Source organism: Strigops habroptila, chromosome 9 (genome assembly GCF_004027225.2).
Source record: "Strigops habroptila isolate Jane chromosome 9, bStrHab1.2.pri, whole genome shotgun sequence".
Classification (NCBI taxonomy): Eukaryota; Metazoa; Chordata; class Aves; order Psittaciformes; family Psittacidae; genus Strigops; species Strigops habroptila.
The window spans coordinates 1,337,515-1,360,444 of record NC_044285.2 but is presented as its reverse complement, the minus strand read 5'-3'; the positions used below and the strand labels follow the sequence as shown (position 1 = coordinate 1,360,444).

General features: G+C 51.7%; 1 protein-coding gene across 2 annotated transcripts in view; it reads left to right on the top strand.

Moving 5' to 3' along the window:
• The window catches only part of CORO2B (coronin 2B), a 37,084-nt gene that overhangs the window by 7,724 nt on the left and 6,430 nt on the right, over window positions 1–22,930 (top strand). For both annotated transcript variants that reach the window (XM_030497502.1, XM_030497503.1), the window contains 2 exons: window positions 11,595–11,795; window positions 22,117–22,233. In XM_030497502.1, coding sequence (XP_030353362.1) covers window positions 11,595–11,795; window positions 22,117–22,233 — 318 coding nt within the window. The remainder of the gene's footprint in view (window positions 1–11,594; window positions 11,796–22,116; window positions 22,234–22,930) is intronic.

The following is a 22,930-nucleotide window of genomic DNA, read 5'->3' as shown; positions in this document are numbered from 1 at the left end:
CTTCTTTTTTGGAAAACTTTTACCCCCAACTGGGATAAACTTCCAAAAAACCCCTGTGGTTTTGTAGGCTGTGCAAGAGTGAATGGCTCCGTGCGGGAATGGCTGAGATGGGAAAGGAACAACCAGAGCCCAGGCTGTGGGATGCTGCCCCATGGCCTGAGGAGCACCCGGGGTGCTCGTTCCCAGGGAACATTTTGGGTGGAAAACAGTGAGGGAGAGGTGTCTGAGCTGCTCCATGCACTGTCTCCCTGCTTTACAGAAGTCCTGTTTGCCAGGATAAATAAGTTTTCTATGGTTCATGTCCCAGCTGGGGCTTGCTAAGGCTGTTTTCTGGCTATCACAAAAGTAGGAATGTTGGTTGCACTCCTTTTGGGCCTGATTTTTTCACCCCATAGCATCTTCTCAAGCAGTTTCTTACCATGGGGTCCAGCACCCGCCCTTCTTCCCACCATCCCGCAGCTCTTCAATCCCATCCATGTGGCTTTTCACTTCCTTACAATTAAAAAGCTGGTGACTTTAGGAGGGGTTGGATTTAGGGCATCCTCCCACCGCGAGGCTTTCTCTTGTTATACAGCAGCCCTGCTTATTCTGCTTAAAACTGCTGGATCCCGGCTGGAAAAAACCTGTTGTAACCAAGTCTCTTGACTCTGTCTTCTTGATGATGTGTGATGGGATGTGGAATAATGCTCATGGAGGAGCGCCTGGCTCCGTTACCTGCTCATCTCAATGCGTGAACAGAGACTGGTTTTCCCCCTCTCAGAGTTTCCTAAAACACTCTCAGACTGAGAAAAGAGCCTGCAATATTTTGCACTCAAGGAAACATTATTCCAAGGAACTGGAGGAGGGAGGAGAGTGAAATCCTGTGGTCAGTGACCCAGCGCAGCTCAGGGGGCAGAAATGCTTTGTGCTCCATTCAGGATGTTTCCTCTGGCTTTGCGTGGTGGGAAGGAGTTGGGAAACAGAGTGGGAGGAAAACTGTGCTTGTTTACAGAGTTTATGGATTGAGCGTGAGATTTTGTGCTGCTTCTCAGCACATGGGCCCAGCAGAGGTTTGGTTTCCCTCCCCCGGAGCCTTTCCTGGGGGGAAAAATGGTCCCAAAATGGGGCCCCCCCTGGCTACCCGCAAATCCCGGTGCCAGGGATGCTTTTTGCATCATTCCCGGGTGGTCCGTGACAGCAGTGGGACCATGTGGAGTGCCCGGGGAGGGTGGGAAGCAGCACTGTGGTTGCAGAGGGATGGGGACTCATGGGGACAGCCCGGCCCCATTGGCCAGGGGACATCTGGCCTTGCTTGATGCTTGTTTCCCAGCGGTTTGGGAGGAGGAGAAGCGCTTCCCAGGCAATCAGGGCTCTCTAGAAAGAAGACAGCATTGAAAAGCTGAACTCCAGGGAAATCCCAGTCACTTCCTTCCAGGCTGGAAAAAACTCAGCTGGCAGATAGTGCTTCGAAACGTTCATCTGTCTTTTGTCCTTTGTGTAGACCGTGGTAATGGGATTAATCCTTAGTATTTGTAAAACCATCTATGGCTCTTTACAAGTTGGACAAACACGGAGATCTCTTTGCCTCTGCTCCTTGTCTGTGCACTAAGGACAAGTGACTTTCCCAAAGCTAGCTGTGCCTGCCAAAAATCCCATCTCAGGCCCCCCTCCTAATATCATCACAGCATCATTCATCTAATCATAGCATTGATCCTATGGGCTCATCCTGTTGGTGTTGGCTGCTGCAGAGCACCCACCAAAGGTGCTGGAGATTGACACAGGGCGAAGCTGATGCAGGAACATCTGGATTTGCAGCACAATCTTGGAAATCCCTGACAGAGGGAGATTGAGATGGGATATCAGGAAGAAGTTCTTCCCTGTGAGGGTGCTGAGGCGCTGGCACAGGGTGCCCAGAGAAGCTGTGGCTGCCCCATTCCTGGCAGTGTTCAAGGCCAGGTTGGACACAGGGGCTTGGAGCAACCTGCTCTAGTGGAAGGTGTCCCTGCCCATGGCAGGGGTTGGAGCTGGGTGAGCTTTAAGGTCCCTTCAACACAAACCAGTCTGGGATTCTGTGATTCTATGATTCTATGAAATTAACTCACGAGGGCTCACTTTAGAGAACAAAGCCACTACCAGACCCACTGCCATCCCACACTCCCGAGCAGGCTGCCATGAATTTTCCAGGACAGAGCCATCATCCCCAAAGTCCACCACAACCCTGCTCCAGTCCTGATGCTCCTCCACAGCCGATGCTGCAGATGTCCCATATGCCAGCTCTCTGAAGGAATGGCAGCATTCCCTGCCATGGAGCAGCCTGTGAACCACAGCCAGCACCTCTGCTTCCCCCCCAGCAGAGATTTTAGGGTTGCCGTGCAATCTGCACCCTCATCCCCGTCACTGCTGCGCAGCCGTATCAGGCAGGGTGAAGGGGCCAGAGAGGATGGGAACATGACAGCCTGTTTTATAGCATCATGCTGCTCTGTGAGGCCTCACTCAGAGCATTTATTCCGGTGTTTATTAGAGCCCAAAAGGTGTTTCCTGTGGTGGGTGCAAAGCTGAAGCCATTCGCTCGGCTTCCCTCTGCTGCTCCAGCTGCTTGTGCCATCAGCCACATCCATAAATAAGGAGAAAACAAGGAACTTTGCTGATTGCTGCAGGTTTGGGGTCTCCAGAGTGTTGTCAAGAGCAGGATGAAGGGCTCTCCCCTGCCCGGTGGACTGCGTATGTGTAAAGGGCTGATGGGGGTGGGAGCATGGGGGTCTCTCATTATGGTACACACACAGATGCTCCAGCATCACAGAGACAGTGAAAACGGAGCTGGTGGGGTGAGATGGGAGCAGGAGAACTCTCTCCCTGCATGGCTGATTCATCTCTCCCCCCCGAGAGAAGAGGTGGCTGAATAGATGCATGAATAGATGTTGCTTTACATCCTGCTGCTGGTCCCAGGGTTTCTGGACAGGTTAATGAGCACGTTAACTGTGTATGAGTCAGGTAATGTGCCGTGTACATAAGTGCTTCCATTTGCTAACAGTCTCAGGAGCAAAAATTGTGTTGAAATTACTTATTACTTTGTTCTCTAGAAGAATAGGCTGAGAGAGCTGGGCTGGGTCAGCCTGGAGAAGAGAAGGCTCCTGAAGGGGAGACCTTAGAGCGGCTCCAGTGCCTAAAGGGGCTCCAGGAAACCTGGAGAGGGGCTTTGGACAAGGGCCTGTAGGGACAGGACAAGGGGAATGGCTTTAACCTGCCAGAGGGGAGGTTGAGATGAGCTCTGAGGCAGAAGCTCTTCCCTGTGAGGGTGCTGAGGCGCTGGCACAGGGTGCCCAGAGAAGCTGTGGCTGCCCCATCCCTGGCAGTGTTCAAGGCCAGGTTGGACACAGGGGCTTGGAGCAACCTGCTCTAGTGGAAGGTGTCCCTGCCTGTGGCAGGGGTTGGGACTGGATGAGCTTTAAGGTCCCTTCAACACAAACCAGGCTGGGATTCTAAGCAAGCAGGTGGTGATGTATATTTATCCTAAGTGGGGTTGGCGGTTGTAGAGACGAGATGGGGGTCGATGTGATGGCTCCTGCCTATTGCTTGGGGGGCTCATCCTCATGCCCTGCCACCGGCGATGCTCCAGCTTGTGCCAGAATCACCCGGGAGCATCCCGGTGTGGGTTTGGCTCCTGCCGTGCACTGCAGGCAGGGAGGGTTTATGTGTTTAATCTGGGCCTCCCGGGGTGGTGGATTGAATGTGTGTGCTCTCCCTCTCTGCACAGAGCTCTTGTCGAGTCAATGAGAGACCTCCACAAGTCTAACGTGCCGGGCAGCAGGCACAGCAGCCTGGCGAGGGTCCTGCGCAGGGCATCTTAATAAGGCAGGGACAGAGAGATGCATAGAAATAGCAGCCCAAGCAAGCCAAGAGCCCAACCGGCTGCCTCTGCTCTGAAGGTCCCTTGGCTCAAAAGAGAAACCACTTAATTTACATCAGAGACTTGTTGTTTCTTAGCTGCTGCTTCTGCTTTTAAGTCAATCTCGGGCTGCGAATGCACCCAGGTGCCCCGGCCGAAGCATCAGTGCTGCGGCAATGCTGGATCTGGGCTTCCAGGCAGGTTTGGTGGCTGCATTGTGCCTCCACACTGCAAGAACGTGTTGCTCTCGGTGATGGAATTGTCATTATAATGAAGCAGGGGATGTGCCTAAGTGTTAAATCTTACCGAGCCTCGTTAGCATGAAAGCCATTAACGTGAACAAAAGCCGTTTTCAAGGTTGAATTGAGAAGCATCAGAGCATTAGAGTACTGGGGAGATTAAAATCAGCGTTTGTTTGGCTCTAATCTAATGTGCATGGAACAATAAGCATTTGATGACTAATTTTGGCAATGCTGGGTGTCTTATCGAAAAATAGATGTTTCGTTTCAAGCCTTTCTTTAGGGAGCAGCATAATTCCTCCATACAGGCTTTGCTAATGCTGGGTATGCACGGAGCAGATCCCGTCCCTGTGTCGAGAGGAGACGGGGCAGGACACAGCTCCTGCTTGTGCATTTTCCCCTCTGAGTGTCAAATATATTGGCTTTGCTCAAGCAAAGTGAGCAGGGATGAGGTTGAGGCAGGAGGTGGCTTTGTGGGGACTCCCCTACTATATAGTGACTGCAGGGATGGTGTTTTGCTGTTTGCCAGCGTTGATTTAGGCTACAAGGGCAGCTCTGCTCACCCCAGTGCTTCGCAGGCCTCCGGTTGTGCGGGGACCTGGGCTCCCCCTCAAGTCCATGGTCTGTATCCTTTGGGAAGGGGTTTAATCCCTGCCACGGGCAGGGACACCTTCCACTAGAGCAGGTTGCTCCAAGCCCCTGTGTCCAACCTGGCCTTGAACACTGCCAGGGATGGGGCAGCCACAGCTTCTCTGGGCACCCTGTGCCAGCGCCTCAGCACCCTCACAGGGAAGAACTTCTGCTGAAGATCTAAGCTAAACGTACCCTAAATCTACTAAATCTAATCTAAGTCACAAAGAAAGAGCACTGGTTTCCCATTAAAAACCTCTCTAAGGCCATAGGAGAGGCTCCATGCCATCGTGGCGGCCCAAAGAGCTGCTGTAGATGCCACAGCCCCCATCATCCCACCAGTATGAAGGAAGGGCTCCCAGTGCACCAGGGCTGGGGGGGTATTGCCAGCCCCCCAAAACCACTGCTTTGTACAGGTGAAAGCAGAAATTCATTCCTCATTCATTCTGTGATTGAGGCAGATTAACCAGCGCTATATATAGGAATTATTGTTAGGGATTACAGTGCTCTGTGCTGTGGAACTGCCTCTTGCAGTGTTCGGGGCTCTTTGCACAAACTCTCCCTCCCGGCTGCTGTTGCTAAGAGTCCCGAGGCTTGAAAAGATGCATTTAAAACTAAACACATTGAGACAAGCCCCGTGTCCTGCTGCTGCTGGTAGGCACAGCTTGGAGCTGCCAGCACATCTGAAAAGCCTCCAAATTGGGGCTGGATTCTTTTGCTCCTTGGTTTCTTTTATTCCAGGCGAATGGCAGTGCTGTTCCTGGGGGATGTGGGATGAGCTGGTCCCTGTGGGGTTTGTGTATGCTGCTGGGTCAGAGCTGCCTGCCCTGTGGCATCTGCTGTGCTTGGCTGATGGGGTGTGGGTACCAGGCCTCCATCCTAGAGAAAACCCTGCAAAATACGAAGTTGTTTGGGTTTCTGTTAATGGAATTGTTCCAGAAGCTGCTGTCTGCTGTAAAACTCAATAAACGGCTGAAACACCCACTTAAAAGCTTATTTCCCCTCTCTTCAAGAAGCAGGAGCTCTCGCAGGCTGCCCGGAATAGGGCAGCTCTTGACCCCTCTGCATCCTCAGAGCAGCTTTGCTCCTCATCCCTGTGGGTTCCCCTGGATCTTGCTCATGTGTCAGCCCTGTGATACGTGATGGAATATTGCAGCTCCTGGGATAGATGGGGGAAAAGAGGCAAGTCAGCTCTCTGCAGCCTCCGTGCGTGGACCAGGCTGGCATGGGCTGCAGCATCACCTTAACCCAGCCCTGTGTGTATGGAAAATCTCTCGCTAACTGACCTACATCTCATGCTCCTGTCCATCTTCTCCCTGCATCTGCTTGTGCAGTGGAGCAGGATCAGAGTAAGATACTAATGCAACCCTTCAGAAGTGCAGGGAGTGCGACAGGCTTCACCCAGAGCTGCGAACACCAGGCTCCGCACCTAGAATAGTCCCTGGGGTGTTTCCCACCTCCAGGTCTGTGTTTTCCTCCGGTTTTGAGGAACAGCTCAGAAATGACACACAAACCCTTCTCTGCCTTTCTCCTCAATGGAATATTTCAGCTGACAGCAGGATGTTCTCCAGCCCGGGTGCAGATATCCTTGCTCCCATTATGAAACCTCAATGAGCTGCTTTGTTCTTTTGTTTGGAGAGGAGGAGCAGGATGGCAGCGCTGCCCATCCTCCTCCTCCCCTCCAGGGGCTATTGAGGGGAGCAGGGAAGGGGAAAGATGCTCAGCACTCGCCTGTATCACTGCTCAAGGCTTCCCAAGGCGCAGCTTTCTGCTCTAACTTGTTGCCAAAGAGATTTCCACCTTCCAGCTTGGGATTTTGGGCACGCTCTTCCCCTCATGCACTTAAATAAGTCAAACATTGCAACGAGCCTAAAAACACTGGAGGAGAGCGGAGAATTTCTCTGCTTGTTTCATGAGGCTGATGTTGATGCTGAATGCTGTGATTTATTTTATTGCCTCACTTCAAAGTGCTTTATGGTATTCTTGGTTTTCATGTAATTTCTGCTCAAAACAAGGGAGGAGTTTTGTAATGGAAGGAAAAATCAGAGTCCAAGAATAATGCAGAACTAGAATGAAGCCTGGAAATGGCGGCACATTGGTCCGAATCTGAAGATGGATGGAAATGACTCCAATAAATCAATAATATTCCTTTTAATGCCTCTGAGCCATGGAGAGTGAGGTGATGGAAAAATAAAATCACCCACTAACGTTAGCAGAATGTGGAGAATTACTCAAAAAGTGAGTTTCATAGAAATTACATGTTGAAGGATTGCAAAGGCTCTGGATAACAACTTCCAGAGCTGCTGGATGTGCCACAAGAGCTGGGCCCTTGCTAACAGGAGCTCAGTCTGAGCTGGGGCTCCAGGGACGTCTGTGGCTTCATGCATGTGCAGCAGGGCAAGAGGCACACAGGAGCTAAAATTAGCTTCCAGCATCCCCCATCTTCCCTGAATTCACCCCGTTTCCTTTTCTCATTTCTCTGTTTTAGAGCAGAGTGAAGGATGTTCATTGTGGGGGGACGATTTGCAATGGGATCGATGGGTTCTGAACAGAGTTCTGTAAAATTTAAGTCAGATAATTTGTAAGTGAGGAGGAAAAGGCAAAGAAATTTGGGGGAAAAAACCCAACCAAGAGTTTGAAATGCTGCTCATCTCCATGGGTGCTGAAGTGCAGATGGAGCAAGGGTTTGAATTCAAGGTGAAGACAGCAATGGAGTCGGAATCTCAGAGTGGTTTGGGTTGAAAGGACCTTAAAGCTCCTCCAGCTCCACCCCCTGCCACGGGCAGGGACACCTTCCACTAGAGCAGGTTGCTCCAAGCCCCTGTGTCCAACCTGGCCTTGAACACTGCCAGGGATGGGGCAGCCACAGCTTCTCTGGGCACCCTGTGCCAGCGCCTCAGCACCCTCACAGGGAAGAGCTCCTGCCCAAGAGCTCATCTCAATCTCCCCTCTGGCAGGTTAAAGCCATTCTCCTCTTTAAGTCTCCCTTTAAGTTTTGGGGAAGGTCGCATCCCCTTGACCATGTCAGTGCCACCATACCAGGTCAACGCCAATGTCCCCACACCCTGAGGGACACGAGTTGGTTCAGTCTCCACATACAAACCCCATCCGAAGCCCCCGGGAGGAAGCTCAGGGCAGGATGGGACTGGGGCTGGGTCTTTTCCAGCCTTTCCTCTCCTGCTTTGTCTCACTCCTTTGGGGAAGGGGCTGTTTTCCTCAGCACCACCTGCAAAATGCTCGGTGCTGGAGGGGGATGCTGAGCTGTGCCACACCGCAGCATCCCGCATCCCCCCTCCTCTCCATCCCCTCCTTGCCTTCAAAAGCCTTCCCCAGGAAATAGGATGTTTGTCCAGCTCCAAACTCCAGCATTCCCCCTCCTCCAAGCCCGGAAACCCCAGGGAGTGAAGGAGTCTGCAAAGTAGTATGTGGAAGGAAAATAAACAAGTAAATAACAAAACGATCTCCCATTTGAAACTATACCACTGCTCTGGGTTGCAGTCTGTGAGATGGGATATTTTCATCCTCCTGGCTAGAAAATTCACCTTGTTTTCAACAGTTTTCCATCATAAAGTGGTGTTTCTTGTGAAACCATGTATTCTACTGGGAAGACATCCCCTGGGGGACCCGTCAGCAGCCATGTTTGCAGCATAAGGGTTGTGCATGACCCTTTGCATGTTGGTTTTTCATTGATTTTCTTCTTCCCACCATCCCTTAGGTCAGTCAGTGGCCTCGTGCATGGGCTTGTGCTTCATCTGCATCCTCTGGGAGCAGTTGGGTGCCAGGGAAATCTTCCTGGATCAGAGGCATGGTGTCCCCAGCGGTGCCGCCAGCAGAAACCAAAGGGCTCCTGCTCCTTCTGCCATCCCCTGGATGCTTGGAAGCCCCATGAGATGTGTCTGTCTGCAGACGCTAGTTTCAAAGTGAAGGTTTAAGTATTTATAGTGGGGAAAAGTAAGTGGAGGAATAAATAATACAGTTAAATGGAAAAACAAAGCTGGCATCTGCTTGGAAACTCGAAGTTTTCCTCAATGTGGAACTGAAACATCAATTATGACAACACCCAAATGGGATAATGCAATGGGAAATAATCCAAATGGGAGAATCCAGATGGGAAACTGGTGATTTTATTTTGGTCAGAACATCTTTCTAGGTTTCTATTTGTAGGCAATGCCTATGCTGTGACTGTAAATCACTCTAAATCCCCCATCAGGACGAAACTGTCCCATCAGCTGCGTTTCCCTGCTCATCTCCATCCAAAGGCTGATGCTCCCTGATACTGATGGGGCTGGAACCCTTGCGAGCCCCCCAAGCCCCTGGCTCTTCCATGCAGCACAGGAGCTATTCCTGGCTTGGGAAAGCCTCCTCCAGCTGCCAAAGGCAGGGATCTGCAGGAAAGGGCCCATCCGGGAGCCTCCTGCTGCACAATGCTTGCTCTGGGCAGCCCTGAGCAGGGGCTTTGCCGTTGTTTCCAGGCTGCCTCAGCCCCGGGGCTGTGGGATGATGTGACGCTGTGATACAGGAAACACTGGCTGAGGTTAAAGGAAAGAAACTCTGGATTTCTCCAGTGAAACAGGCACTTGGGCTTATTGCTTCCTCCCGGCGTGGCGGGGGCTGCGTGGAGCCTGGCCCTGCTTTTGGAGAAGGAATAGAATAGGGAGGGCTGGGGAAAAACAGAGATGCAGAAGATGCTGGGGGCAGCATCACCCTCGGGGCTGGGGACGGTGGAGAGTAGGGAGCATCCGTAGCACACATGAAGGGATCCACCTTCATGTGTAAATGGTAAAAAGGGTAAAACCCCAGCTCTGGGCTGTTTGGAGCTTGTTTGTGCTGGTGCTTTGTTTGGCTGTGATTTGTTAAGTTGAATTTCTGGATGCAGAAAGCATTGGGAGCCCCTTTTCTGCTAGTCAGAGGGGTTTCTGCAGGGGGGTACATGGGTTTTCTCCTGTGTGGGGATATGCTATGGGACATCTGAAAAGTTTAGAGGGGGAAAAATAGGGAAAATGGCCCTTTTGATAGATTATGGGGCTCTTTATGCGCTAGGTCTGGAGCAGAGGAGCACAGACAGCAGAAACAAGCAAAATCAAAGTCTCGGGATCATGGAGCAGATCAAGAGCTTAAAAAAATATCAAAACCTGTTTTAGTGCTATTTTAACATGATAAAAAGTTAAATTTCAATATGAAAGTTCATCTGTTCAGACAAAGGAAGATGTAAGAGTGAAACTCATGAAAGCCGCTCCTCAGGCTGCGGTCGGGCTGTTTTCCCTTGCCCTGCCTGGCTCTGACTGCTTGGGTCGGTTTGGCAAAGATCCCCAGTGCTTTGTTGGACGTGAGTCTGCATTTTTTCAGAGCAGAAACGTCTCCAGCCGAAAAAACAAGTCTCTGCTCTCGTTTTGGGTTAAATCCTCAGAGATCTGTGTCTCCTTTCTCCTTGCAGCCTGGGGATGGCCGACCCTCTGGTGCTCCTCACTCTGCCTGTTGCCCCATAGCCATGGGTTGAGCTGATGAGCTTAGAATCATGGAATCCCAGCCTGGTTTGGGTTGAAGGGACCTTAAAGCTCACCCAGCTCCAACCCCTGCCACGGGCAGGGACACCTTCCACTAGAGCAGGTTGCTCCAAGCCCCTGTGTCCAACCTGGCCTTGAACACTGCCAGGGATGGGGCAGCCACAGCTTCTCTGGGCACCCTGTGCCAGCGCCTCAGCACCCTCACAGGGAAGCTTGTTCATACAAGTTAGAGATGGAAACAGCAGTGTTTCCATCTTAAAGCATTCCCTTTTCCTCTCCAGGAGCCGCTGCTCAAACACACCATGCTCCCAACCGTGTGCCCGTGGTGTTGGGTCTGGGGGGAAGCAGGGAATTGGATTTATTCAGGATAAGAGCAGCCACTGGAGCATTTCTCTGGTGTTGCCCCTCACTGGGAGATGCTCCAGTGTTTAAGTACACACTTACATGCTCTTGTCAATACATGCTGGTTATGATGACAGGAGCAGTGATGAGTCCTCAGGCGTGCAATTGCCATGTGTATGGACAGAGCTGAATACTAAAGTGGCTTTAAGGTGGCTTAAACAGACTCTCCTGAATGCTTGAAGTGCCTTAAATCTTTATGAATTTCATCATGGACCACTTGTGCTGCCATAAGGAATGCTCAAAGATGACTGAAATGGAAAAACAGTCCATATTTTTACTTAGTAAAAGCAAAGTGGTGAGGAGCAGAGAAAGCACATTCATCTCTGCAGTGCTTGGACTTGCTCTGGGGAAGAGGGATGAGCTCGTGGACCCATGGAATCTCTGGATTATGGAGCAGCTGATGGGTCCCTGGGATCCCTGGTCCACGAGGATGAGCTGATGGGTACCTGGGAGCATCTAACCAGCAGCAGCAAGTGCTCCTGCATCGCTGTGGGTTATCCAAGTGGGAAAACCTGTACAAAATGAGCTGAGACAGCTGAGCACAGCCTGGACCAGCTCTGCGCTGCTCACTCCCTGCCTTAAGTGCTCTTCTTCTGCCCCGCTGCATGCTTTCATGCGGTCCAGACTGATCCATTTCCAAGTCACCGCATTAAAAGCCTTTAATGTGTTTGTCATATGCACAAGAAGCAGTGGTGCTGTGTGCTCTAGGTAACAGTTCATGCTCAAAAAGAGAGCAGCTTAAATTTTGCAACAGCAGAGAGCCTTTTAATGCCTTTTGTGAGCGGTGCCTTGCGCCACCTTAGATTGATATCAAGGGTGTTCTATTGCTGCCCTGCTACTGCCATGCCTCGAAAGGCAAAAGCCCTATTGCAGGACAGGTTGGGAGCTGGAAAGGAAGTGAAGAGCCCGTGTGGGGTGTTTTGGGGTGCTGAGCCCTCTGTGCTTGCCCCGCAGATGTCATGGCGCCCGCAGTACCGCAGCTCCAAGTTCCGGAATGTCTACGGGAAGGTGGCGAGCCGGGAGCACTGCTTCGACGGCGTCCCCATCACCAAGAACGTGCACGACAACCACTTCTGCGCCGTCAACGCCAGCTTCCTCGCCATCGTGACGGAGAGCGCCGGCGGCGGCTCCTTCCTCGTCATCCCCATCGAGCAGGTAACAGCTTTAGGATCGACGGAGGCGACTCCGATCTCTAAGTGTTGGTGTGTGGATGCAGGATCCATCCTGGGCATCCCCTCCTGCAATGGCATGAGTTGAACGCTCTATTGTTGTAGAGTGATGGAATGGTTTGTGTTGGAAGGGACCTTAAAGCTCATCCAGTTCCAACCCCTGCCACGGCAGGGACACCTTCCACTAGAGCAGGTTGCTCCAAGCCCCTGTGTCCAACCTTGAACACTTCCCGGGATGTCCTTTCCTGGAGTTTTCTTGTGCAGGGAAGGGAGGATTTACAGCTGCTTTAATGAATTGGGTTTTCCTTCAGGAAGAAAATGAAACCTTTGTTAAAAGCATTGCCGGCATCTCACAGTGATGCTGACAGGCATCTCACCCTGTGGAGATGCCACTTGGCTTTGTGACCCCAGTATTCCACAGCTCCCAGAAAGCAGCGAGTCCTCCTGGACCCCCATGTCCTGACCAGCAGGTCCTTGCCCTTTATCTGAGCTTGTCCATATAACCTCAGTCCTCAGATTTGATACCGAGAGGCAGATCTCGGCTGCATGCTCAAGTTTCCTACTGCAAAACCCCAGGGCTTTTGCTTTGTGCACTGCAGCAGATGCCACCTCACACAAGATCTGTAGTCGAGATCCATCACCAATGCCCAGGAGCCATGTGCTGTGCAGAGGGCCCTGGGCTTCAGTTTGTAGCTGAACCCATCTAAAGCACTTTGCGCAGGAGAAGCAGCATGTCTGTAGTCTGCTCTTAGTCCTGTTTGCAGCACACATCCTTACTCCCGCTTTTGCTTCCCCAGCTCCTTGTGAATCCACACCTCTCTTGCTCATGCAGCTTTAAACTCCTGTAAATTCAGCTGATGCTTCAGAAGCTGCCCCATGGGACCACGTTTGGTCTCGTGGCAGATGCAGCCGGGCAGCAGCGACCTTGAACATGAAATAAGCGTTACCTTTGCTTTGCTCCCACAACTTGAGCACTGCTGTGGAGTACCACAGTTGCACTGATGCTGTTACTGTCCTACCGGCGCACGGACCAGCAGCTCCAAGCTGGCATCTGCATCCCATCCCTAAGCACCAGGATATCCACAGGCTGCAGGAGGGGATGTGGGACGCTTATTCTCCTGAGCACTTTTGACACTGAAGGAGTTGCACTCCCTCCCCTTAAGGATGCACTCACCATATGTGACTTGACACAGCACATGCATTCCCCATGTAATGTTCACACCTCTTGTGAATCCCTCCTTGATTCCTGGAGTAGAATCAGCTACAGATGGGAGAAATTATAATCAGGGTTTTAATCGCAGTGCACAGCTTGACTCTTATTAATATTCACAATACCAGGAGCTCTGTCTGAGCACCCAGAGCCCCCCTCCTCACACCATGGAGCAGGATCAGGAGGATGCCCATCCACACACCCCTTGCTCCTGGCCTTAAATCCTGAGCTAATCACTGGGTGTTGCCAGCAAATTACCCTTTTACTCTATCAAACACAGCCGTGTCCCAGTGGGATCAGAGCAGAGGGAGCACGATGCTGTTTGCATCCTGTTCCCAAGGGATCACTGTGGAAATCCTGGCAATAGTGCACCAAATCCCAGCCGGAGCAGACCGTGTCAAGGGCCCGCACACGCCTTTGTACAGACTAATCATGTCATTATTTATTTGATATTTAAATAGGTTCTGATTAGCTCATTAAGAGTAAACTGATTTTCTTTGGAAATCAGCAGCCCTCTGATTAATTGGCATCCATATTTAGCTGAACATAATGAAGGTAACCTAGATACTGCAGCTCCACTCAGGCTTTGATTTGCTGCCATCCTTTCCTCACCCCCCCTCCCCACGTCTGCCCTCTGTTCTGCTCAGAAATGCTCACCAGAAACCCCCCTGCTTTATGCTTCAAGTGACAAAGCATTTGCATACGCTGGGCCATATGTTCCTCTGCCTGCGCAGCAGAAGTGCTGGTTCCTCATGTATTCCCATAGCCATCAAGGGGATGTGTAACTGCTTCTGCAAGGATGAGTAGGTTGGAGAGATGGAGCACGGCTGCACTGTGTTCCCCCCGAGCCTGTCCATCATCCTGTGCTGCTGCAGAGCTGGGGCAGGATCCCAAATTCTGGAGCTTTGGCCACTGGGATCCAGCTTCCCCCCGTCGCTGCAAAGGTTTTGTGCTATAGATATCCCTGGAGGGTGGGCGAAGGAAAGCTCATGCTCAGGCTTGGGAAGATGAGGATTTGCTTCCCAAACTGTAGCAACAGAAGGATTTGGTCCCAAATTCAGCTGCAGGGAGAAATGTCTGTGTGTTGTGAGTCAGCAATAGGCTGAGCTCCGTCATCACAAGCAAAATCCAATCTTGCACATCCCTTAGTGCCAACACTGAAATCCAGCATCCCCATCAACAGCACAAAGTCCTTCACCTCTTTCTGGGTTTTCAAACGCTCCAGGGGGCATTTTATGGCATTTTCAGGCTTTTATTGGTGGCAATGAAGCATTTCTACATGTGCCTCAGGCAGCACCAGGTTTGGCTGGCCCTGGGTTGCCCAAACCAGCCAGGGAAGAGCAAGCTCCATCACCCTGTGGATCTATCTTAGCTGTGTGTGATTGAATGAGCCAGATATCAGTGTTGGGGTGTGGAGGGGTGCTGGGAGCTGTTTTAAGGGGAGTGGGTTTCAATGCAGCTTGCTGGGGGTGCTGCAGGGATCCCTTAAGGCAGGGGAAGGCTGGTTGGCATCACCTGCACTGCTGCAGGAGGGTTTTGTTTCTGTAGGGGATGAAGGGAGTTTGTTTTCCACAGCCAGACAATGTTATCTGCCTGCATGCCTGAAGGAAGCCAGGGCAGGAAAGGGGAGTCTCTGTTTACACATAGGAAGCTGAAGTCCGAGGCTGTTGTTCACATCGTAGATGTGGTTTGTTGTAAGCTGTTTGTGGGGCTGAGCATGGGACAGCCTCTCATCCCACTGCAGGGCTGTGCTATGGTGTGAGCAAGGGGGTTCTGGGGGGCTGGCAGGGGACTGAGCCCCACTGTGTCCGTATGGGACACTGATGTCCATCACTGCTGCCATAGGGGCTGGTACAAGCCTGCCCAGAGCAGGGGCAGCCCATGGAGGTGACAGAACCATTGCTAATCCCCACAGAGATCCCAAACCGACAGTCCAGCTCTGAGCAACAGCACAAGAGGGACATGGAGCTGCTGGAGCGAGGCCAGAGGAGGCCCCGGAGCTGCTGCGAGGGCTGGAGCAGCTCTGCTCTGGAGCCAGGCTGAGAGAGCTGGGCTGGGGCAGCCTGGAGAAGAGAAGGCTCCTGAAGGGGAGACCTTAGAGCAGCTCCAGTGCCTAAAGGGGCTCCAGGAAACCTGGAGAGGGGCTTTGGACAAGGGATGGAGGGACAGGCCAAGGGGAATGGCTTTAACCTGCCAGAGGGGAGATTGAGATGAGCTCTGAGGCAGAAGCTCTTCCCTGTGAGGGTGCTGAGGCGCTGGCACAGGGTGCCCAGAGAAGCTGTGGCTGCCCCATCCCTGGCAGTGTTCAAGGCCAGGTTGGACACAGGGGCTTGGAGCAACCTGCTCTAGTGGAAGGTGTCCCTGCCCGTGGCAGGGGTTGGAGCTGGATGAGCTTTAAGGTCCCTTCAACCCAAACCAGTCTGGGATTGTGTGAATAACCCCAGGGCAGCAGCTGGCGAGCGGGATGTGTGCTCCAGGCATCCTGCCCTGGCTCCAGCATGGCTTGGCTGGAGCTCCTGGTGGCATCTGCTCTGCCTGTGTGCTCACAGCATCACCCAAAGGACCCCCATGCATGTCCCTCTCCATGGGGACCCCTCCTTGCCAAGGCTGGGTAGAGAACGGGCACATTCATCACACATCTGCTCTCATTGCTTCTGCTGCGCTCCAGAGCACCAGGAGGTTTTCCGCAGGGAAAAGACAGGTTTCTCTCTATTTCTTAATACAATGAACCAATTCTCATGTCCTTGGAGCTTTTCTATCTTTAAACTGAGGACACAGGAGGCTCCCATGGTCTGTGCTACCTATTTTTTCCTGTGATTTTTCTCTTATCTGGATTTAGCCTGCAGGAGACATTTGCTTTAACCTCGAGCTGGCCAGAAAAATAGAGGCTTGGGGCTTACAGAAAGAGTTGACACTTCAGCATTGCTGCTCCACTATCCCATGTCCTTGCATTCATCAAGGAGATAACAGGAGAGCAGCTGTGGGAAGCCCAGACCTGGGATCCGGCTGGGTTTAAGCACCTGGATCAGTCAAAAAGCATCAATGTGAGGTTTCAATGCTGGTGATGGGTCAGAGGATGAAATGGGGCATGAAAACAGGGTCCTTGGGCCAGCAGGAGCTTGGGGGGGAGGGGAATAGGGATCTTGTCCCCATTAACGCTGCAGCAAAGCCTTAGGTCGGGCCTGGGGAAGCTCTGCCTGGCCCATGGAGTGCAGCCCAGGCGGCAATTGCCGGCCCCCTCTGCCGGTTAAACCCTGTCCTCGCCGGGGAAAAGCGGCGTTTTGTTCCCAAAGAAGCAGGGATTGATTTTGAGTGCCCGTAATCCGATAGAACAGGGGCGTTATGTGGCTTTTGTCTCTTTAATTAACAAGCTTGAGCCTGGCTGCTGCTGTTATGGCGCTGGTGAATGCTGCAGCAAGGCTTGGGCGGTTAATCTGTGCCAATTCATTGCCAAAGGCTCTGGGCATCGCTTTTGAGGGCTCCGTGTGCTGGAGAAGCTCATCTGATGGTTACCCCGAGCACAGGCAGTGGGGGTGAGGTGGGTCACAGCCCACAACACTAATTCTGTTTAATTTAACCCTATTTCTATCCACACAAAAGGAGTAACTGAGATTTAAACCTTCACCCTGGCAGAAAGAGCGTGAAGCAATGGTGATTTCTTTCCCTGCTGTATGATTTCCATGGTTTAATTGTATAACAAAGAGAATAATTTGGTTTATATGTGAATGTGATTTTATTTTAATGGCAAGTAGCATGGTAAATCTGGGACCGTTTGTCCCAAAGCAACCCTGAAGATGGAGTTTGCCAGAGACAGGGATAGCATCACTTGGGGAAACTGAGGCACGGAGGCTGGTGGTGTTTGCTCATGGATCGTGGTGTGGAGGATGAGGGAGAGGATGGCCAGGAGTGGTTGGAAAGGATACGACCCCTGTTTTAGCCAGTGCTGGAGGATTCACAGAGCACATCCCATCTCCTTCCCTGCTGGAATCTCCCAGGTGCTGCTCTCACTCGGGGTGGAGCTGCACATCTGCTGGAATCGCTGCTTCTTTCAATGGTGCCAGAGCTTGAGCTGAGCTTTTCCACTTTGTTTAGAAGGAAGCTGACTCTTGGCTTCGTGCTTTACTCGCTGCTCCCATTCACAGGAGCAGTCAGGAAGCTTGGCAGTGTGTTCACAACAACCAGGTTACTCCCTGCAGGACCCAGAAGCACGTTCAGACCTTTCCCATGCCTGGAATTGATGTTTTGATGGACAATGTTGCTTATTGCATGCATGGATTTCTTTGGGGTTGGGTTTCTTAATGGATTTATAGTATTGAGAATCCCTGGACTAGCTTCCAGGCAGGTCAGTTGTGTGCCCCATCCCTCCCGGGGGATGATTCCGCTGGGAACACATGTGGTTGACCAATCTCCTCAGTCTTGGCTGGCTATGAATCGCTCCCATCTGGTTGTTTGCAGTGCTGGAGGCTGGATGAGCATCCTGGCATAAGGGAGGATGCAAGGGGAGAGCAATGGAGAAAGGCTTGAGACATCTCTGTATTTATTCAGTTGTTGGAGAGAAACCCCTCCAATAGCAGCGTCCTTCCACCTGCACATGGGAATTCCCTTGGGGAATTATGTGTACAACTGCACAAGTGACCAGGGCAGCAAGAGCTGCCTCTTGGTGCAACACCTCCCCTTGCATTTGGGCTCTCACCACTCTGCTTCAACAGCTGTATTGCAGATGTGATGCCCAGATGTGCCCGGAGCCCTCCTCTCGCTCCCCCTTCCCAGCGTCTGGTCCCTGCTACTCCATGGGGAGATGCTCAACCAGCCACGCTCCATGGCAATGGGTTTTCTGCATCCTTGCCAAGGGTTTGTCCCATTTCTCTCTGGCTTTTGCTGGTTCCATTTGACTTGGTTCCTAATGAAGAGCAGTTAACCTGCAGCGACCTTCCCATGTACCGAAACCAGCCAGGGATCTGCCCCAGGTCAGGGGGAATCTGTGTAATTTCCTCCTCTTTGGCTCTCAAGTAGGAGAGACCTTTAAAAACACAGCAGTAAATGTATTTACTCTTAATCTCAGCCACTAGAGACTCGTGTGTACTCAAGGATTTCCTGGGAAACCCTCTAAATCCCCCACGGCTCAGGCAGCACTTCCCTGATCCCTCTAAAAGCTAATAAGGGATTAGGGAGCATCTGGGGGAAGCTGCTGGGTGGGGAAGGGTGACCCCAGGCTGGTGGTGAGTGCTCCTTCCTTGGGGATGTTCCTCACCCAGGGACAGGCGCTGGCATCGATGCTGCATGGACACTGCTCTTGTTTCTGTCAAGTTTTCTGTGCATGATCAGTTTGAGGGTTGAGCTTCATTGGAAACACCAGGGTTTGGCAGTGTTTTGGTTTGGATTTCCAGGGAACCTGGTGAAAAGCAGGTTTTATAAAATACATGGAATCCTGGAATGGTTTGTGTTGGAAGGGACCTTAAAGTTCATCCAGTTCCAAGCCCCTGCATGGGACACAGGATCACATCCCCATTAGCTGCTCTGTGCTAAGCACCGAACACAAGGCTCATTTCTAACTCATCAGCCTCCTTCTAATTAGGACAGGTTACACCAATTCCCCACCCACGTGGCGCAGGTTCACTTCCCTTCGGTGGCTGATACCTGTCGGTGTGATTGAACCTCCATCAGGGCCAGTTTCAGGGGTGTCAGGACAGGGATGGATGAAGAGCCAGGATGCTGCTCCTCCTGCTCCTCCTCCAGCTGCCAACGGCACCACTTTGGCTCACTCAGAGAGCCTGAATTGTGATGATTGTGCCCATCAGCAGCAGCCTGGCTCAGATCGGAGCTGCCACCTCGGCCCTGGACCCTGAGCTGCCTCCTGCCAGCCACTGATGCGTTTCCTTCCCTGCACTGACCTGGCAGCTTCGCCCCAGATGAGCAGCAGCCATCAACGCGCACATTTCTGACACTATCACACAGCTAAAAGGGCACTTTCCTGGTTAAAGCCCCAGACGTGGCTTTTATTGGCTCTATTTTAAATCATTCCAGGATTTTAGAGGTAAAACGAAGTGATTTTGTGACAGCTCTGCCAGGGTGACCCAAACCTCTGGCAGCCGGTGGCTCTGGATGATGCTATGGCCGGAGAGACGGTGCCTTGAGTCCCCCCAGCTCCTCATGCCCCCCAGGAGATATTTCTCTGCCTGGATTCCACCACCACCACTGCAAACCCTGGAGCATCCTATAGGAAGGGCAATACATTAAAACACACATCACCTGTGGATTTTAATTCTTCCTTTTACTCAGTGGCAGAGACAGCCCTTTGGGAAGATGCTGTCACACCAAAACTGAGGTGATGCCCCCCAGCATCTTGGGGTTCCCCCAGGACACAAATCTCCATGCTGGGAGCCAGTGATTCCTTGGAAAAGCGAGGTCCAGGGAGGAGCATTGCCTGACCATGCTGGGAGCCAGTGATTCCTTGGAAAAGCGAGGTCCAGGGAGGAGCATTGCCTGACCAAGCACTGAGAGTACATGGGCTGTAACACAAAGGAAACCATTGAAGACAAACCCTTCATTGAAATACAAATGAAGCCTTCCCAATGCAGAGCCTAGAAAAGAGATTTCATCCCCAAAAGAGTCAGTTTTCCACTAAATTGAGTTTTCCAAAAGGGATGGGGGGGAAGATTTAGGAAAATGATGCTTTTCACTAAGAACATCTCGATACCTGAACCCAGCATTCCTGTGCAGCAACGTTGAAGCTCTGCCGCCCAGCACCACCCAGCACCCCTCCTGTGAATTAATGGGATGCAGAGCACAGCTTGATCAGTTATGACATTAAGCACACCAGCAGACATCGCTTCCCCAAACGGCTCCGATTATCCAGCCTTCCCCCTAGTTTCCTATTTGCATTAGCATGACATTATTAACTCGCTGTCTGGAGCAGGAATTCATGGAGCAGCTGGTAAATTCCAGGCGGACAGACCCTTTAACAGCACAAGTTAATGTGCAATCACTTTAATTCTGAGCAACCAGCCGAGTGATTCCCTTTGCCAAGTAGATTTGATGGGGTTTGTCAAAATTCATTAGGCTTTCAAGAGGACAAAACACACTTTGGTGACGAGGGATGGTTTCTGACCAAGAAATCAAGAGGTTTTGGTTAAAATTAAGTTGAATGCAGCGAGGATGCAGGAGATGCTGCAGCAAGGGACAGTACAAGAGCAGCGGTGGGTTGTGCCTGTGCCCAGGGCACCTGGAAGAGGAGAAGGAGCCAAATAAAGGAAATTAAAAGGAAAACGAACACTGGAAAAAGGGATTCATGCTGCAGTTTCCCATTTAGCCACTCTTAGAAGGACCTTGCCAGCAGCTGTGCATTAAGCCGCGGTGAATCCTAATCACTGGATCCCTGATCCTTGGCTAGGAGAAGCTCAGTGACCCAGATTCCATCCCTCCAGCGCGAGCGTGCCGGGCTCCAGCAGCTCCGATATATCCCATGGCATGGGCTGGAAGGAGCAAATCTTGCAGCAACTTCAGCCCCTCAAAGCCCTCCCTTTGCTGGAGCAATCGGGAGCACTTGAAAAGGAGACAATTATTTGTGTTCTGTGGGGACACTGTGATTCTCTGCATCAGGGGCAGAGGGGAACGGCCGCCAGCGACCCTGGTTCCCCACCAGTGATGGAGCTGGAGGTGTCTCTTTGCCCACGTCCCAAAGGCAGTGAGAACAGGCACCTATTTTTATCCCTTCACCTCGATAACAAATGACCCATATAACCGAGTCCCTGGTGTTTGAAGGCCAGCCTAGTTCTCATCTTATATATGTGGGTTGTGTCCAAGGGATGACTTAGAGATGTTGCAGCAATTTGAGCAAGAATTGGCTTTTTGCTCTAATAATAAAGCTTATGGAAAGTGCTTTAAAATCGATGAAAGGGGCTTGGGGAGGGTTGTGTTTGCCCGTGCTTCTCAGCACCTCGAGTGATGGTTTTCTGCATCTCCATCCCTGCTCTGCCCCTGCATCCCACACTGCTCCCAGTTCACTGGAGCTGCCACCAACCATGTGTTTGGTAGATGTCCCATCCCTGGAGACATTCAAGCCAGGCTGGATGTGGTTCTGAGCAGCCTGATCTAGATGAAGGTGTCCCTGCCCATTGCAGGGGTTTGGAACTAGAGGAGCTTTAAGTTCCCTTCCAACCCAAACCAGTCTATGATTCTATGCAGCAATTAGCAGCCACATCTCCTTGGGAGCTGATTAATCCAAATCAACATTCCCAGCAGTGGTGGTGCAGCGGGAGCCCCTGGGCCTGATCCGGTTGCTTGGAGCCCTCCTAACCCTTTGCTGTGGATGGTAAAGGTGCAGCGTGGTACCTGCAGCACGGCTCTTTGTTAGTGTTAAATGGAGCCGGGAGCTCGATACGGTAGAAGGTCAGTGCTGGAAGGGCCATGAAATATTTAGTGCCTGTGTCGGGCTGACCTACTTATCTTGCACATTCCAAGCGTGCCACCAGCTCCAGGCTGCGGCACGGAGCCAGCACAGGGGATGGAAGGGTGGTGGGGTGACCCCGCAGGGTCCCTGCAACCCATCGGGGATGGGAGCCTTGATGGGAGGCTGAGCACCATCCCCTGCTGTGGAGCTCTGCAGGTCTGTGCTCTGCTGAGGTGTCAGGACTGGACCATCCCTGAAAGTCATGCAAGGATTCCCATCCGTGTGGAAGGATCCCATCAAGGGGGGTCATCACTGGGTGTTAGCATCATTAAGCAAGAGGGCTGATGATCCCAAAGTCTCTCGGGATTTGTCCTGCAGAGTACACATGCGTATCTCACTCAACATTGCTTCCAAAGTTTGGGATGAAAGTACCAAATGCTTCATGTATGGCCCAATGGTTGATCTACCTTGAGGCCAAAGGGCTGGTTTGGAGCCTCTCGAGTCCCTTCCAGCCCTTTTGCCCGTGGTTTCAGATGGAATATTCACAGGCTAAACCCAATCCCTGACTTAGTGGATCATCTCCTCCAGCCAAACCCCCATCCCAGGATGTGCTGTGGAGCTCACTCCCCTTAACAAGGCTCCGGCCTTAAAAAGACCAACTTCATCACTAATTTTTCCTTTCTTTTTTTAATCTATTTTAAATTATAGACAGGCCGTATCGAACCGAACTACCCCAAAGTCTGTGGCCACCAGGGCAACGTGCTGGACATCAAGTGGAATCCCTTCATTGAGAACATCATCGCATCATGCTCCGAAGACACCTCGGTGAGCTGTGATGCTCCGGGCTGGCTCCTGCCAGCTCCATGCACCTCCTGCCTTTAATATACCCAGCTTGGGCGCTGTGGATGTGAATGGCTCAGCCACCTCGGGAGCAGAGAGGAGATAAGAGATTGCTGCAGAGCAATAGGTGATGGTGCCCATCGTAATGCAAGGGCAGCTCCTTTGCTTGTCCCCAGTGCCACTTATCATCACAACGCTGCTCTTTCTGTGTCTCCCATGCAAATAAGCCGTAGAGCTGTGCACAACGAGGGCTGTTCATTTTCCCCAAGCCCAACAGCCATGCTGGTATTGATCCTTCTTGCTCCCATGGACCACAGGGGCTGCGACTGCTCTCATGGCCTGATCCATCAAGAGATGGGAGCAGAAGGCTGGGGGATAATGAATCGGGTCATCTTTACATAGCTGTTATTTGCATCCTCCTCCTCTATTTTCTGGGCTCAAGTCCATCCCAAAGGCTGTATCATAAAGGAAAAAAAGCCTTTGTACAAAGGAGATCAGAAACCATCACCCATTCTGCATGGCAGAAGACAGGGTTTGGGGTGATCCAGTTCTTAACCAGTTACAAATCTGCCTCTCCTGATCCTTAGTGTTTCACTGTATTACCTCCTGATGTCTCATCCTCTCCTGCAGCTCAGTGTATTGGCATTTATTATTAGCTGAAAGCTTGTCAAGGAAGATATTG